This window comes from Triturus cristatus, chromosome 6 (genome assembly GCF_964204655.1).
Source record: "Triturus cristatus chromosome 6, aTriCri1.1, whole genome shotgun sequence".
Lineage (NCBI taxonomy): Eukaryota > Metazoa > Chordata > Amphibia > Caudata > Salamandridae > Triturus > Triturus cristatus.
Window position 1 is genome coordinate 1,515,355,305 of NC_140589.1, and position 17,956 is coordinate 1,515,373,260.

Here is a 17,956-nt window from a genome sequence, read left to right on the forward strand (position 1 = left end):
GCATATGGCCATGTCTGAACTGGGGTGGCAGAGTTGGCTAAAGAACGGTGATGGATCAAACCCAGATCTGTTGACTGGGTGTGAGAGTTTGATTGGTTCTGATGCTCCGTCCATCACCACTCCCTTTTGTACCGCTTTGCAGGGATGTAAGCAGGAAGAATTCGCTAGGAAGAAAGCCATTGTGAGGTAAGTGGGGGCTGGGTAGTTTTGTGGGCAAGGAAACTGTGTTCCACAGTGCTGAGCAAAAAGTGTAAGAGAAAATTAAGGTATCAACGGACCAACAGTTGCATGGGCCAAAGTGAGCTCATATTCCAACGTGCATATGATACTGTTCTCATGCGAGAATGTATGCACCGGCGAACATGCCGTTTCACATATACATCTAAAATACAGGCTTATTATAGCCCTATTGGAACGGCTCATCTTCTGATACCGTGTTTTCAACATATACTCGTTCACACAGTAACATGCATGTTCAAATATGAGCTGACTTTGGCCCCATTGCAACTACTGCTCCATCGATACCTTTATTTTCTCTTACACTTTTTTGCTCAGCACTGTGGGGCATAGTTTCCTGGACTTTTCGGCATATCACGTGCCAATTGCGCAGCTATCCTTGGGGCTCCGGGGATCAAAACATTTCTTTGTGCCACGCGGCTCGATCTGGGTCACTTTGGCTAGTTGCATTAACCAGCCTCAAGTAACGTTTACTCATAATTTTATTGTTCTGGCATCCCAGATGTTGGATAAAAAGGTGTTGTCGAAACATTGGCCTACAATCTTTTGACTACAATGTTAAAGTTCCATGATAAAAAAAAAACATTTGTGTATCACTTTCCACATGGACCTTTGCCTATAAACATCATAACAACATGTGGATCACTAGTAGAAGGATGTTTGTAGTAACTATTTTATTAACAATCAATTCACTCCTTATGATTTAACTTTGCCTTAATCCATGCTCTCTTTTAGGAACATTATGCAATTACCTTTAGTTAATATTCATCAAAATTATTTCCTTATAATTGATCAACATTTTCCTATTTTTTCAAATTCCTTCTTTATCTTAATTTTTAAATTGGTCTGTGGAAAAAGCTCATGACAGACCCTTTGCTCCTCTGAACGTTCTTCATCTACTGCTGAAATTATGGGTCTTCTGGTTCTGTGCTCGTGACAGCAAATATTTCACAACGTAGCTGGTGTCTTCTGATGTAGAACCTTTCAACACCCAGGTACCTTAGGTTTGGGATGCAGACCCTTCATCTATTTGCATGATTTTCTTAACAGACTCCAATGGCCATCGAAGTTTATTCAAGAGTATGTCTTCCACAGTTCTGGCAAACGCCCGATCAGATAGAAATTCATGTTGGAGGTTAGGGCAAGCGTCCTAGTATTTCATCAAACATCAATCTTCCCCTTCCCAAAAAGCATGGACTTCCCTTGTTCTATTCTTTCAGACTTTATTTGAGGAGAAGTAGGGTCTTAGCTAGTGTTTCTCTAAGGCTTTTTTCGGGCATTTGGCAACACATATTTTAGGGGATGTTTGGTACTTGTTCATTACAACTTTTAAATGTATTACTCATTTCCTGCTAGTTGATAATGAATGATTTTCGAATTAGGGGAAATTTTCTCCATGTGGATTCCCATCCCCCTAAAAAATGAAGATGGAACTCTGGGTAGCTCCCAAGTTTAGGTGCAGAGGTTGAGTTATACTGGGGGCTCCCTTGTGTCTGGACAAAGCTATACCTCTCAGAAGAGCTCATAAAAAGAGCAAAACATATGTCAGGGGTTGCTTTTATCCATTCCAGGTTGGCTTGAATGGTATTTATCAATTCAAAGCTGTAAACTGTGACTGTAGTGGTAAGAGGCTTTTGTAATTTTTCAGCTTGGTATGGATGGCACTAGCCGATTCTTTGCTTAAAGAGTTTGCTGTGAAAATGGCAAAAGACTTTGCTACTTCCTAGCTCAGCGTGGATGGCACTGTGTAATCCTATGCCCAAAAACTTTGCTAGAAAAAAACATTTGCGGAGAGCAGATTCAAAGTGTCGCTGGTGTTGTAGCATGATCCATAGAGAAGCTGCTCTACACCCAAACTTGGAAACTACCCGGTGTTCCTTACTTCCTTTTTTGCATAATATATGCAGCACTCTATGCCTGAAAGGGCATGGCTTTGAAAGATATATAATTTTATATATCTCATCCAAGAAATCCCGGTTCTCAGCTCAAGATACAGGGGTCTGAGTTAAGCTCCGGAAGTCCTGAACACTGAGAAATTAGTACTCAACCTTCAAAAAGGAATACACAGACACTCCTGATTGCGATGTTGAATGTTATAATCTGTGGCTTACCCGACGCATTTCGGCCATAGCATTGGTCACTGGTCAGGCTTGAAGCAGAAAACAATATTTGCATATACTCAAAATAAACAATGAAAACAGACTGATATGTGTCACAGGTCCTGCAAAGAGACTCTGAGAGCAATCGCCATCTTAGAGCATGCAAGTCATGATGTTAAGACAATGCATCCATAAACTAAATTAAATTAAATTAATAATGGCAATCACTATTTGTCTGAGTCCAAACAGTTTGTTTAAGGTAATATGAGACATGGGCTGCCTGTCTCAAAATACGAGATGTTATCTTAAAAAAATAATGTGACGTAATATACGGGGAACCATGCATCTGCACATCATGTTTAGGCTTAAAACACACATTGTGAAGCATCGTTAAACCAAGGCGTGTAGCAACAGCTTTGATTGTATCCAGGAATCACATCATCAGAAAACGATTTACATGCAACACTGAATATTGTGTCATATTACCTTATAGAAACTGTTTAGAGGGTTTTTGTGGGACCTGTGACACATAACAGTCTGTTTACACTGTTTACTATGAGTATATGTAAATGGTGTTTTCTGCTTCATGCTTGAACCGTGACGATGGCTATGGCTGAAACACCTCAGGGAAGCCAGATCTTAACACCTATTACATTGTATACAGGCATTTCTGAGTAATCCTTTTTTACAGTGAGGACTAATTGCTTGATATTTATTTATATGTATGTGTGAACAAGCCGCTACGGTGGCAAAATGCGTCACGGCGGGTTTATGACTGAAATAAACCCCCAAATTCCTTGAAATGGAGTCTGGTGTATCTGCGTCAGAAACTTTCTGAGAGCGTGAGTGGTATTTCGTTTTGGGAGCACATATACGTATACGTACATATATATATATATATATATATATATATATATATATATATATATATATATATGCATAAATGTATATATATGTATATATAAGGACACACACAATAGATACATACACACACATAAAAAGTGATATTTATATATATATATATATATATATATGAAAAGCTATAATTGCACATTATTAAAAAACGAAAAAGCTTTATTCTTTCTTTTTAAAAGGGCACGACGGACAAGCTTAGCAATGTATGTTGATAATTTCAACAAGTGAAGAAACTTGTCTGACCATTTTGCATCAAAGCTGCAACAGATTCCCAAAAAAGTATAACGTAAAGGTAGTTTCATTAGGAGCGGCAGAAGCATAAAAAGCATTTCAAATTAAATAAGTCAGACATGGGCTCTGCCTTTTGCAGTAGACTTCAATAACAACCAATACATAAATTAAATTGACTAACACAAATGTGACTTAGTTTTGCAAATCTATAACACAAAATATATTATGTATGGTAATGGGACTTAAAAACAGAACACTATATAATTTCAACACTATACCAATAAATCAGTTTGGAGGATGATTGTCAAGGCTAAGAAAAATTCCAGAAACATACAAAGGTATTGATAAAAAACAGAAGCTTTAAAAAATATCAGCTTCAGAAAATAAATCTTCAAGCCATAATATCAACAGCTGGTTTGTTATTTTCATTTGCAGATCTGATGGGCAACAGGCAGGTTTTCTTTGGTCCATGTAAACAATAAACTTAATCAAAGACTCTATTGTTCATTTTCTGTCACTGGGACTTTGCGTTGTCGCACAGAACCTTCTGGTTCTGCTACAGGATCAGCTGGATGCTGCTCAGGTCTATCCTCATCTTGCTCCCCAGCCTCAGAACCACCTTCATCAGCAGCAGAGTCTTCACCAGAGGCTCTGTCGCTTCCATTATTTTCTTCATCCTCAACGTCTGATAAGTCTTTCTTTTCATCCAGAGTTGCCTCTTGCTCTTCATATTCTTCATCTGACACCTCCGCATTCTCTTTTTCATTCACTTCTTCTGAGAAAAAAAGAACAAAAATGTTTGAAAATGTCTGTGTTTCTTACACGTTTGTCATGAATGCATAACACAGAATAAATACTCCAATTGTGTACAGTTAAAGTATAAAATTAATTATAAAGAGCTAGTTAGTTTCTGTCTGATACACCGAATTAACTGGATCAACATTTAAATGTCAGGGAATTTCTATTAGTGGTCAAGTACGGAAAAGATGAGTGAAGAACGTTTTGTGAAAGAGACAAATCACTTACAGGGTCCCCAGCTGGTCACTTGGATTCAAGTCAACTCTAAATAGTATTAGTCTGCTCCCTTTTATCCCTTTGATGTTATGGTTTGAGGCCCATTTCATGTAAACATATACTGCCCCATAGAATTTGGAATGACAATAAATTGTGTTTTGGAAATAAAGTCAGGGACAAAATTGTTGAGTTTGCCCAGAAGGTTTGGGAGAGGGTGTGTTTTTCTGATATGCTGTAGTTTGAGGGGGAAGTAGGGTTCTGTTACTTTTTAACAAAATGTCTTTTAACATTAACCTTCATTTCCAAAAAATTAAATGAAAGAAATGTAGAAAACATAGGTCTGAAAGATAAGTGTTTTATTCACATTCCTATATTTGATTACATTTTGAAAAAAAGACTCAGCTAAAGTTTGAATTCCTTGCTTCAGAGCAGGGCAATAGAAACGATTGATAGATGAATGTCTAAATCGATGTGGAAACATACCAATTGTCTCATACAAACACGGCACAAAAATCCCTGTTTTGCACATCATTTTTTTCTAAAAACTATGCAAAATATATAATGAGGTCAAGGGAAATATAAGTGACTTGAGCCATAATTTGTAAACTTAATAAGACTCCGGTATCTACACCAATATCAAAACATAAGGATTACCTAAAGTAGAGACTAAGGGCCGGATGTATGAAATTGCAGGTTTGCAATTTCCTAATAGTGAATATTTGTGATTCGCGATTAGGAAATCTCTAACTTCGATGTACTACAGTGTGTTTAACACTGTTTGCGATTCCAAAATGGGTTTCAAGGGACCTGCCTCACTGATATTCATGAGGCCGAACACAATTTGCGACCATTGGGAATGGTCGGCACTCACAGCGACGGTAGCCTGCTGGGGCCAGCAGACCACCATATCTGTGATTGCTTTATAAATAAGGCATTTGTTTTTGTTATGCCGCCTGATGCACATCAAAAATAAAATGAAAAGCTTACCTTTTCATTTTTTTAGATTAGGCAGTAGTCCGTAGTACCACTGCCTTCTCTTTAAAAAATGTTAGCGCCCACATTCTCAAAAGGGAGCGGGTTCTTTGGGGACCCTTTCCTGTTTGCGAACGGGGTACCCCCTCCTTCAAGGGGTCATTAAAATATGAATGTTTTGCGAATGCATTCCAGTCGCAAAATTTTTATACGTACCCCTGTGACTCGCTATTAGGAAAAGCTCCCTTGAAAAGCCCCTTCCTAATACCGACTCGCAAACCCTATTTTATGAGTCGGTAATAGGTTACTGACTCACAAAATAGGGTTAATACATTGCAAAAGGCTATTAAGTAGTCGCAAAAGGCCCGATTCCTAGTTTGTGACCGCTAAAAACAGCCGGACTTCTGGCCCTAAAACAACAATTTGACTGGGATGGTATACCATCTGCTGAAATATTAAACTCCACCAATAAAGCTAAGGACATTGTCTCCATAGTGGACGAACTCTCCAAATTAGACCGAGTCATTGCTAAACCCGCTCCATCGCAATCCCTATGTGACTCGCTCAATACTATTTTTATCGAGAAAATTGTTACCATCAAAGCTAGCATCCCTAAATCCTCTACTCCCCCGACTACCCCTCACTTTCGCACACATTTCCACCCATTACTAGAGATGCTTTCCTTGTCCTACTCCAAAAAGTGGGATCGGGCTCTCCCACAGACAGCTGTCCTCCCCATATCCTGCGGGAGATTTTTTCGCGCTGTCCGGATCCTCCTTTACTGCTTCTTAACAACTTCCTTGCCCAAGGGACTGTCCCCAATCTATTCAAGATGGCGGAAGTTGTCCCTATTCTTAAAAAACCCAGTCTAGACCCATTAGCCCCTGGCAGCTACCGCCCCGTTTTCCTGTTGCCCTATCTGAGCAAGGTTTTAGAAACCCATGTTGCCACCTGTTTTAGCTCCTTTGTAGAGCAGACCCATTATCTGGACTCTCACCAGGCAGGTTTTAGATCTGAACACTCTACTGAGTCCGTTATTTTGGCAGTTATGGATGAACTGAGAAGGGGGGCTGATCAGGGCTCCACCAAGGCCCTGGTGCTTCTCGATCTGTCGGCTGCCTTTGACACAGTCGATCACCATCTTCTGATCGACCGTGTTAGCCGCGCCGGAATTCAGGGCCTGTCTTTGAAATGGACCACTTCCTTTCTTAGCAACCGCTCTCAATTGGTGCGCCTTGCTATCTTCAGGGCAGAGCAAAAAAAATTGACCTGCGGGGCCCCGCAGGGCTCTTCCCTTTCACTCTTACTTTTCAATCTGTATGTTCTCCCCCTGGTTATGGCCCTGCGTAAAAGAGAGGTCATGGTCTTTAATTATGCTGACGACCTTCAGTTGGTATTTAACATTGACACCTCTGCATCATCTGTGTCCAGCTTCCAATCTACTATGAATTTCATCAGTGATTGGATGAATACTAATCAACTCAGGTTAAACCCAGACAAAACGGAGTTGATCCTTACTAGTGGTCTGGCCAACCCCTGGAATTCTAACTTCTGGCTACCGCTATTAGGGAGCCCCCCTCCCAGTCAGCTCAGTAAAAAGTCTGGGAATCGTCATCAGTAACGACCTAACCATGAAGGCTCAGATCAGCTCAGCAAAGAATTTGGAATATCAGCAGATTCCTTTCCACCGCAGCTCTAAACCAAGTGGTTCTTGCCCTGGTCATCTCGCGCATTGATTACACAAACTCCCTGTATACTGGCATACCGGCCTACCAGTTACATCGGCTGCAACTGGTCCAAAATCAGGCAGCTAGGCTTATCTTCGGTCAGCCTAAACACCGGCATGTGAGCCCACTGTTATAAATCCTTCACTGGCTTCCTTTACCCCAACGCTGTCCTGTTTAAACTGAGCTGTACCGTCCATAAAGCCCTCTCAGGACGCGGCCCTGCCTTCATCGCCTCCAATATACAGCGGTACACTCCATCTTGTGATCTACGTTCCTCAAATAAAAATCTGTTGGTTTCCCACAGCTTCAAACGAAAGAAACATGGAGGTCTTAGATACATGATCTTGGCCCCCCAGTTCTGGAATACCCTCCCCTCTAATCTGCGCACCACCGACTCCTACACCGAGTTCAGAACATTACTTAAGACCTGGCTATTTACCCAGGCGTACAACTGAAGACTCATTCACTATTATGCAACTGCTGTCCTCCCTCAGCACCAAGAAACCGCCTGGTGAATGTGCGCTCTACAAATCACCTTTAACATAACATCCTAAGTGTGCTGGGGGCAAGTTGATCAGCTTTATTTTGACATTGATCATATCTACATTGTCCACCATTGTCTGAACGTCGTGTAGCATCAAACTTTACCAAATGATTTTAACAAATTCAAAACTATATAGAACGCTCACAATATTCAAGTACACGGCCTGCCAATTCATACAAGGACATTACTATGATGCACCAGAGAGGCAAGTAGAAATTATAACAGCTGTAATTATTTTTAAATTCAGACTTTCGTTTTAACATGACAATAGGGAGTCTTACTTCATCCATTGAATCATTAGTCTGAAATTGGAAGTGAAAATGTGAAGTGCCTATATATGTTGTAATATGTTAAATTGCTATTTAGAGTACACATTTGTATTTCTTATCCTTCTTCCCAATCCATGTCCGTTAGTTTACAACCTAATATCCCATCTGCAAGATAAAAAATGTACAAATGTGTAAAATATATTGCTTTTGTAATAATGCAGTCCTTATCCACATTGATTACCAATCAAGGATTAGCAATAGCAGTCACATTGTATTTGTTCCATTATCCAGCTCATTCAGCAGGTTTGCTTTTTCCCTCGCTTATATGGGAGGTAGAACTTCGTTATCTGGTTGCTGGGCCCTTTGCATCTAATAATTACAGCTAACATGAAGGATTTACTATATTCATTATAGTACCTAGAATCTCCTTCTGAAATGATGTTTAAATCTTCGTCATCATCATAAATACTCAATTTCTGGGTATTTACTCAATGAGGCATGCAAGAATTCATACAATCATAAAATTTATATCAATAAAATTATAAAAATAAAATGTACTCCAAAAGTGCATAACACGTATCTTGAGGTAAAAAATGTAAATGACAGTTAAAACAAGCATTTGCAATGCAATAGGTCTCGCAATTACGCAAGTGTAACCTATTGCCATTGTAAATGAAAATGTCTTTTTATTTATGTTTCAAAATCCAAAAACAAAATAAAAGGCTTAGCCATTTACAATGCCAATAGCTCAAACTTGCGTAACTGTGAGACCTATTGCATTGCAAATGCTTGTTCATATGTATTTTAAAGGCAATATAGATACACGGACCGCTTACTAAAATGTCGACCAGCAGGAAAAATACCAGCTAAATCAGGATAGGATGCTATCAGAAGCATGGCTGCACAGTGCGGCTACACCAGTAGGTTTCAAGTCCACAGGAGTTTTTGTTAAGGTTGCCTTCTGCGTGAGCAAACAGTGACTTGCATCCATTTTCCAGCTTGCCAATCCTGAGCTCAGGTTGTAAAGGGGAAACTTGTTTGATACCTTGACAGCACTTGATCTGGGAAAAATTTTAATTATGCCAGCCTAATTTTGGGAATTTATTACGCTGGTTACATGAAATTCCTGAAATTAAACCATTATGCCACACTGCATATTTACGCACAGTGTGCAGAAAAACTTACAGTGAGTGCATGGAACAACACAAATGGTCACAATTTGAGATGTTGCTGCTCCCCTCACTTAAATGTTTGTCCTTGTGTCAGAAATTGATGCAATGACGTATTTCCCACTAAAATATGACATGGACAGATTTGCACGTTCACATAATCATGCATATTTTCGCGCAATTTTCACAAAAGTAAGTTACGCAAATTTCACACACCCCTAGATACCACACTAAAACCACTTACTGAAAGGCTACTGTACACCTTAAGTAAAGTCATCGAGACTTATTTATGGAAGCATGATGCATCTAACTCTGTGCCAAAAGTTATGTTATTTGAAATGGAGAGCCAATACAATGAATTGTAACATTAAAAAAAACAATAAAAGAGCACAAATAAATATGCTGCTTTCCAAGAAGCACCAAACAATAAGTAATCTTCAAAAATAAAATCTCTCCAAGTCCTGCCTGCTGGTGACATTTCGGAAACTGAGAGGAAGAGAGCTCGATTTCTTAGAACTCAGTATGGATCCAATCACGCACGCAAAACTGAAGTGCACTGCAGCCTATTCCGGATGCAATTTGACTGGGTAGATTATCTGGACGGTAATATAGCATTGAGTGTTCCTGCACCCTGGAAGCCCAGGTGTGGGAACACTAGGCCATGTATAATTGATGTAGCGCCTAAAGGTTTTGAAATTTTTAGGGGTGCATCATATTCACTGTTAGTTGGCACCCACATATAATCAATGTATACTTAGATGTGTCGTGCGAAATGTATTAAGAAATGTATCAGCTATATCGCAACATAGAAGTGTTAGAGATGTGAAAACATATTGTGAATGTATTCAGTAAAATGCATGACGATTAGTTTTCGTTCAATGTAATGCATTAGGTTAAACGTGTGACAAGATTAAAATTACTCATGTATGTCATTTATTCATGTATATGAAAGTAAAAGCACTAATGCTTAGAATGTGATTTAATAGCGTGTTTAACCGAGTAGAGGCCCGAATGCACATATATCGTTGAGAAGAAAGGCCTGTTATTTCCTATGTTAGCTGAATGCGGTAGGCCGCAAATGATTTATTCTGGTAGAGGTTTTGGGCTGCAGTAAATTGTAAAGTTAAAAGATGCGAAGTATTTCTCCATCCCATGATCTCACCGCAGGTGCAAGGACAGTTGGTTCGTTAGTGGAAAAGGTCTTTGTCTAAGAGTTGAATTATGGGGGAAGCCAGACATGGGAGTACTTTGGAATGTGCCAATCGCAACTCCTAGTGCGGACGGTGTCTGGGACCCAAGGCCAAGCTGATGGACGATGGAGGATGGACAGGTCTGGATGGAAAATTACTGGAAGAAGACCTGGTCGAGGAGGTGTGCTGGAGGGCGTGTTCTATGATTAGGGGTTTTGTATTAGGGACAGCGCCCCGTGGGTTGAGCAGAGAAGAGGTGAGCGAGGAGCTAGAAGGAGTATTTTTAGATCAAGCTCTCTCTAAGTGAAGACTTCTTAGGAAGTTTCACTTCTGACACCTTTTCACGATTTCTTGGGTCTTAAGGGAATGTTAAGCAGGGATGTCATCTAGCATAGAGTAGGGACAGAGATGCTTTTGATTAATGATTCCTAATATTGACATTGGCTTGGTAGTTATCTACCTCATGCTTTTAGAAGCTGTACTTTTGTTTATATTTAGTCGAATGCGGATTCTTCGTAGAGTAGCATTTGTGTTAGTGCCCATTTACCTGTTGTGCCTTGTACTAAGGTGCCTATATCTGCAGATGTTTATGTTGATAATAAAATCTCGAGAGCAATAGAAATTGAGTTTGAGTCCTTAATTATGTCAAATTGCGGAAAATATCCTCTGATAATTGTGTTTGCTCACTCCACGCTATTGGGCAAGTATAAAGGTTCAATCGACCAGAGTGGGTTCTTGGAGATAAATGGAAAACAAGAAAATTGGGCCCCAGCATAATTATGCAGAGTATTAATTGCATTGGGAATTCCGCTCTGCACAAGTGTTAACCGGGACCTGTTTGGGAGGTCTTCCATCTTCCACGATGTCATAAAAGAAGCAACCCCGCCGCTGTAAATAATGTTCATTTGGGCAGTAAATTAGAATGCTCATTAGATTAATGTGCCATGGCTTTTTGCAAGAAGTGAGTACTTTGCTAATGATCTATACCAATAACTCATTTACGTTATTTGCACTATAGCCAAACTCATTTATAGAGTGAAAACAAAAAAGGTAAATGACGGATGCGGTCAATTTTGGATTGAATGATTATCTTTCTGGGGTATTAGGCTTTTTTCCCCACAAATTTATGAGCTGCCGCACAGGCCGAGAACCAACTAAAGTGCTATTTAAGCTGTGAGGTAGTAGCCGCAGACAATTAGGTATTGCGCGGCTTTAATAAAGCAGGCGCCATGTTAATAAATGAAAGTTTTTGGTGGCCGTGCAGATTATAGGCTTAGCGCGGCTGTGAATAAAGCAGGCGCCATATTAATAAAGAAAAGTATTCTGCGGCCGTGTACATTATAGGTATTGCGTGGCTGAGAATATTATAGGTATTGTGAGGCTGTGAATAAAGCGGGCGCAATGTTAATAAATGAACGTTTTTGGCGGCCGTGCACATTATAGGTATTGCGCGGCTGTGAATAATGCGAGCGCCATGTTAATAAACAAGGAGTCCCTAAACATGACAACCAACAGCCACATCGTATGAAACTGTAGTTGGTCAGTACTGCTTCCGATAAAAACGGAAGTGATGCATCGGACCAGCAACCAATAGGGAGGCCGGAAATCGTAAATGAGCCAATTACAAGCAGCAGCCAAACAGAGGCGGGATTACCATCGCTATATGAATTACTAGAAGTCTCGGAGAGACAGCGCATGCGCGCTGCCCTATGCGAGACCTAAAAATGGAAAAACTAATACATGTTATCACGTAACACCCAAAATGGCATCTAGGATCCATAAAGAAAGTGAAGTGCTTCATATCAAAATTGTGTTTCACACCAGAGTATTGACCATGCCCATATGAAAAATATTGACAGTGCGAAAACAATGTTTTCCGAGGTGCCTGTTTTCAAAAGCCTCATCGCCTCCAAAATGTGTATTACAATTATCAAAATGCATAGAGAAATAATCATTTATTTCCTAGGGGCACTACAGGCTGGATAAAAGAATTAAAAAAATGTTCAGTTTCCTTTGATGTCAATCAAGCAGGACAGATCTCCATTGCTTTTGTATTTTTCGCGAACATTTATCAGCGAAGCAATTGACTGGCACAAGACATATTCTGAATTTTATGTACATTGTGATTTATGGTACAATTCTATTCATATAGGACTCACATTCTAGAGTGTATTTATGAGATTGAAATTTGTCAGTTAGCCCTCTATCTCTGTTCAATCCAGACTTTCTCCCTGATATTCTGCCGGTAAAAACCTTCGCCCTCAATCTAAAGTGTCTATTTATAGTCTCTGGGTTTTCCCATAATTCCCCACAGTGTAGCCTCAGTAGCCATGCTCTAACAAAGGTGAGCAAAGGGGTAGACCAATATATGTCTAGGCAAATCAGATCTCTAACAGACCTCTATATGGTTCAAATTTGTTTACAGACCCAATTGTTATCCGATACAACAGTGCTATAAGATTTGCCAAATGGTTGACCCGGTGTAAGAATACGACGAAACAAAGTGGAACCAAAAGGCCATTGTTGGGATGATTAAACAATGATCTTATAAATGAAGTTTCACATACCTTAAGGGGCACCATGTACCCATAACCCTATTTTTCAGTCCCATCTAAAGCCTTGCCTAATGCTTTTGCCCTGTAAACTTGCATGGAAGGGTAATTTGCCAACACGATGTAGCAATATGCCTTTTAACAACTAGCATTAATCTCTGTTGTAATATCATTTTACGTTTGTCTGCCCCAGGTCAGGGTGTTGAGACACTGAGAAGACTTCGTCTGACGTACTGCCCCTGCTATATCTGCCCAGTCTTGATCCAGGTACTAATCATTCTGGGAGTGCCTTTATTGGTGGTGGGTCTCGCGTTTTCTAGGAAGTGTTCCACTACCGCCCCCGCACCACCCCTCATTAATTTTCGCTGTCGCACTTAGCCGGGTTTGAACCAGTAAAATTCACATTCCTGTTTTTTCCGGGATTTAAGGTAGTGCTCCGGTGTTTCCGCTGAATCCTTCACGTGTGGCCCTTTCGAGCACTGCATGGGCTAATCTGGGACAGCTTGTGACATATATTAGTTGTTGTTATTTATTTATTCATTGTCATTTTATCATACCACTTTTGTAGATAGCTTGTTATCCCCGTCCTGAAGAGGCCAAATAGTTGGAGGCTGAAACGCGAACGCGTCGACATTTTGACGTAGGAGGAATCCACTAAATGTGTTGATTCAAGAATTATTTTTGTTTGGCAGACACATAAAACAATAGGAGAGGAGTAACACCTCGGATGCCAAAAAGGATTTCCTCCAAATGTACTACTATAAATAACTAGTATACATTGATTTGGAACCATGATTAGGGGAATTGATATTTGATAGTTTGTTGTGTACATAAACTGTATGTGTATTTGTATTTCATATGAATTAATGATATTGTAAATAGAGGTTGTTGTCTTGCTTCATGTTTGTGCAAATCTGTATATATTTTGTGTTGAAGTGTTCTGATGTTCACCAAGAGATATTCGTCCCTGATAAATTATGATGAATAATTGTTTCTTATAAGAAATAAGTTGTACCGAGAAAATTAATTGTTTCTTGAGTTAAAATAAACGAGATTGATCCCTCTTAGCCCTGTTTCTTTGTTCTTATTATATGTTCCTTACCCAGGCGTGGGAGGGTTATTTGGGTATGCCCCAGTACACTTTCTTGCCAGGTCAGGGTGCCGGCAAGTTTTATTTCTAGGTAGCCAAAGCTCTTCACTGTCTCCAAAGAAACTCCCTCTACCAGCATTCTTCATATATATAGTTTTCCCTGTGTTAACCTCAGGACCTCGATGAGAGCAGAAGTGAGAGAATTGATGTAGCAATAATTACACCCCCATCAGGGTGTCATCGGTGAACCTTAACACAGGGAGAAATAACTTCCCTGATTTAGGAGTGAAATTTTGACACGTATTCAGTCAGTCAACCACCCCACTGATGTAAATACCAAATTGGGAGCCAAGACACAACCCTGTATAACACCCTTGTTTATGGGAATCCTTCTTGTAAGCACCCCTGATTATTCTATCTTAAGCATAGGTTCCTTTGTGGAGTTTCATAAAGGTTGACAATAAATGCTCTGACATGCCACAGTTCTGCTCTTCCCAGAGTAGATTCCTAGGAACTAATAAAAAGCAGCCTTGCTTAAGGGGGATATATTTGCAGCATAGTGTTTGAATGTGGAAAATCTGGTCATGTGCACTTACATTTGGCCTTAATCCTTCCTATAAATCAGTCAGGACATTAAATTCAACTATTCATTCATTCAATTTAAATATACATTGCAGGACATTTTTTCTATGGTGTCAATCTGGCTTATAGGCCTGTTGTTTGTGGGGTTATCTTTACTCCCTTTTTTATGGGTGGGACACATTTCTGCTCCGTTCCAAGATTCTGGGATTTTCTAACCTGCAATTATGGCATTTGATAAGATGTTTATATAAGGGAGTCATACAGTGGGTTCAGATATGTAGAGGTCCCTCAGGATCTTGCCAGGCCCCGGAGGTTTTACCATTTTCAGCGAAATTAAAGCTTCAGTGTCTTTATAAGAAAAAGACCAGTAATTAAGTATGATAGTAGCTTTTCCATCAAGGGAAGGAGTCCCTACCAGACTACTTATTGGGGAAGTTGGTACATTGGGATAGGCATATACATTTCCAACATGATCTTCCCAAACTTCCAGCGGAACATAGGTCCTAGGTTCACCATTTGAAGATGTATGTTCATTTCCCAAGATGTGCCAAAAGGACCTTGTATCTCTTTTCCAGAGCTAATTTCATATCCGTTCAATGGGAGTACTCCCAATTTCTTTTGCTATTACTGAGGGTTTCCTTATAGATCTTTCTCCTTTCCACTACTTCTGACCTAATTTTTTACCTTTTTTGATTTTATGAGGAGAAAAATGTAGGTGGGAGTAAGGCAGAATGTCTTCAGGAAATTTAAACCTATTGATGTCTCCTTTGGAAAACAGTACTCTGAATTGAGATCTTGGGGCTTAAAACTGTGATTCACTCCATTCCACTGTCATTGTTGAATTGCTTTCCTTCAATTGCAATAAAAAAGGTCCTTACAAATTCCATCAAACGAAAATAGTAAGTCCTCAAATAAACCTTCATAAACTGATGGAGTCCCTTTGTCTCCCATGTTTGTCTTCACACAGTTGCTATTTTTTGCACACAGAATATTATGAGCATCTGTTGAAGTCATCCCGCAGTATTTCACTTATAAGTTCATTTAGCAAACACATATTTTTGGTCTCATGTACCAATGCTTCCATCTTTGCCACTTCTTGCAATTGATCTGCATCATTTCTGCTTTAAATTAAAAAAAACACATACAAATGCATATCTTTACATCGTCAAAACTATGTGCAGTTAAAGGAACGTTGAGGGATTGCGCTTCGGCTTTAAAACGAGTTCTGCACATATTGCCTTGCCATGCACTTCCCCAAAATATGCTATATCTTTTGTGGCCAATGTCTACATGTTTCCATCTATAATAGAAATACCCATCACAAATAGATTCCAGTGCTCTTCAGCCATGCTCAATGAAGGTTCACATTTCTAAAGTCATTGAAGCAACTTGAGTCTCTTCAGGCTTTCCCTACTGTGCTAATTCAACACAGAGGGGCTCGGTTAGGATTCCCTGTACAGTAACCAAAGCATATCATAAGACAACACTTCACAAAAGGTTTCCAAACTTGTAGATAATGGGGGACATGGAAAAAATCAATTTCTAAACATCATACTTATATGATATACTCGAAGATCATATGTGAGGAATGTCATTTAAACATCAACACAAGGTCAAGGCCCTTAAGTAAAGAATTCAAACACCATCCATGCAGAAATATTTTTAGACTAACCTTTATTCTTTAATTGGACTACGTTTTGGTCTAATCACCCTGATGGCATATAAGTTTGGCCAGAGGTACAAGGAAGACGCGCCCTCTAAGTGTCGCTTCTGTGGCAAAGAAGAAGAAACTCTTATCGACGGCATATGTATTTGTGAGATCGTGCAAACTTTTTGGCTGCATCCCATATTGCGCATCCTTAATGTACGGGCATGCCAAGAGGCACTAGAGGAGTGCATGAAGGGTCACTCGGCCCAGTTGGCCGCCCGTTTTGTAAAAATTCATGTGTGCAATAAAATCTACACTTTATATTAAAGATCACTTTAGCCATGCCAAAAAACGAACTCTATTTAACAGAAAATGGAAAATGAATAATACTTTTTTGTGCTAATTGCAATGATTTTAAATAATTGCGCAATAAAATCTATCTATCAATCTTTATTTTCAGCTCATTTTTTAACCATGAGAATGTAGCTTGTTAGTAATTTAATTCTCTACCTGCCAAATCATAGGACGCATGGACAAAAGGGGCCAACGATATTGGTAGGGCTGCTTGGCCATATCTGAAACAATTGCCCAATGTTTTAGGTATTGTAGTGTGATCATGTGCAGTAGGACCCTTGTGGTCCTCGGCGGACTCCTTAAAAAGTTACATAATCAGTTGGGAGGTATCTGGGTGTGGTCAATAAAGTTTATGACATAGTGCGTTCAGGTAACGGTTGCAGGCCGAAGAATAAAGATGTGTTTTACAGAGCTCCATGTGTGGTGTGGTCATTTGTGTGCTCCAGAGCTAGGGAGGATGCAACAACTGGAAACATGTAGGGGATACGTGCCATGAAGGAACAAGACTGCTCTCCCTGAGAGTTTGCGGAGGTCCAGCAAACTGCTCATGCTTCCCATGTGCGCTCCAAGAACAGTCAACGGTTGGCTTATGTTGAGTCAAAGAATAGCTCTTAGAAGGCCATTGAAGAAGGTGAATTTCTGACAGAGGAGCACAGTCAGAAAGTCCGCCAGAAGCCTACTGGTAAGGCTGAAAAAAGGGCTACTGTGCCTCAGCGTAACACAGACCATCATCGATATAGAAAGAAATCCTAAAGGCAATGACTACCAAGTACAAAACACAAAATTGACAGCAGGGATGAACAAGTTCAAGACACAAAATTGTTACCTACTGTTAAGAAAGTCCTAGTCAAACAAAAATGGCTGCACAAGACTGATGCTCTGGTTGATGCTGATCCATTGAGAGTTGTGACAAGTAAAGGACAAATGGTGACTACTCAATTTCCTGGAAAGTCCATTACAAGAGACTCATCACATTTCAAGCATCTCCCTCGATGTTCATCAGCTTCAGACATCACAAGTGAGTACAAGTCCACCAGAGTGCCTAAGTCTACATCTACACTAGATGCCAGATGCATTTTCTTCTCCTCGTATGACTCGATCTGGAAGATTGGTGCAAACACCTTGACAGCTCATTTGGGAAGTCTAATGTATATATGTTGCGTATACTTTTTATTAAACAAACGGGGAGATGTAGTATCGTGTGATTGTTTGCAGTCGCTCCCCAGTGGTCCTCGGTGGATGCGTTACAAAGTTACGTAATCAGTTGGGTGGTGTTTAGGTGTGTCTGGGTGTGGTCAATAACATTTATGACATAGTGCATTCAGTTAACAGTTGCATGCTGAAGAATAAGGACATGTATTAC

At 39.9% G+C, this 17,956-nt stretch overlaps 1 protein-coding gene across 2 annotated transcripts in view; it reads right to left on the reverse strand.

The window, feature by feature from the left end:
• Positions 1-3,392: 3,392 nt before the first annotated feature.
• The window catches only part of TMX4 (thioredoxin related transmembrane protein 4), a 347,052-nt gene continuing 332,488 nt past the window's right edge, over positions 3,393-17,956 (reverse strand). Inside the window, exon 8 of one of the 2 annotated variants that reach the window (XM_085612644.1) lies at positions 3,393-4,257. In XM_085612644.1, the coding sequence (XP_085468770.1) occupies positions 3,980-4,257 (278 nt within the window). In that variant the 3' untranslated portion in view covers positions 3,393-3,979. The remainder of the gene's footprint in view (positions 4,258-17,956) is intronic. The other variant, XM_085612645.1, reaches the window with a different exon arrangement.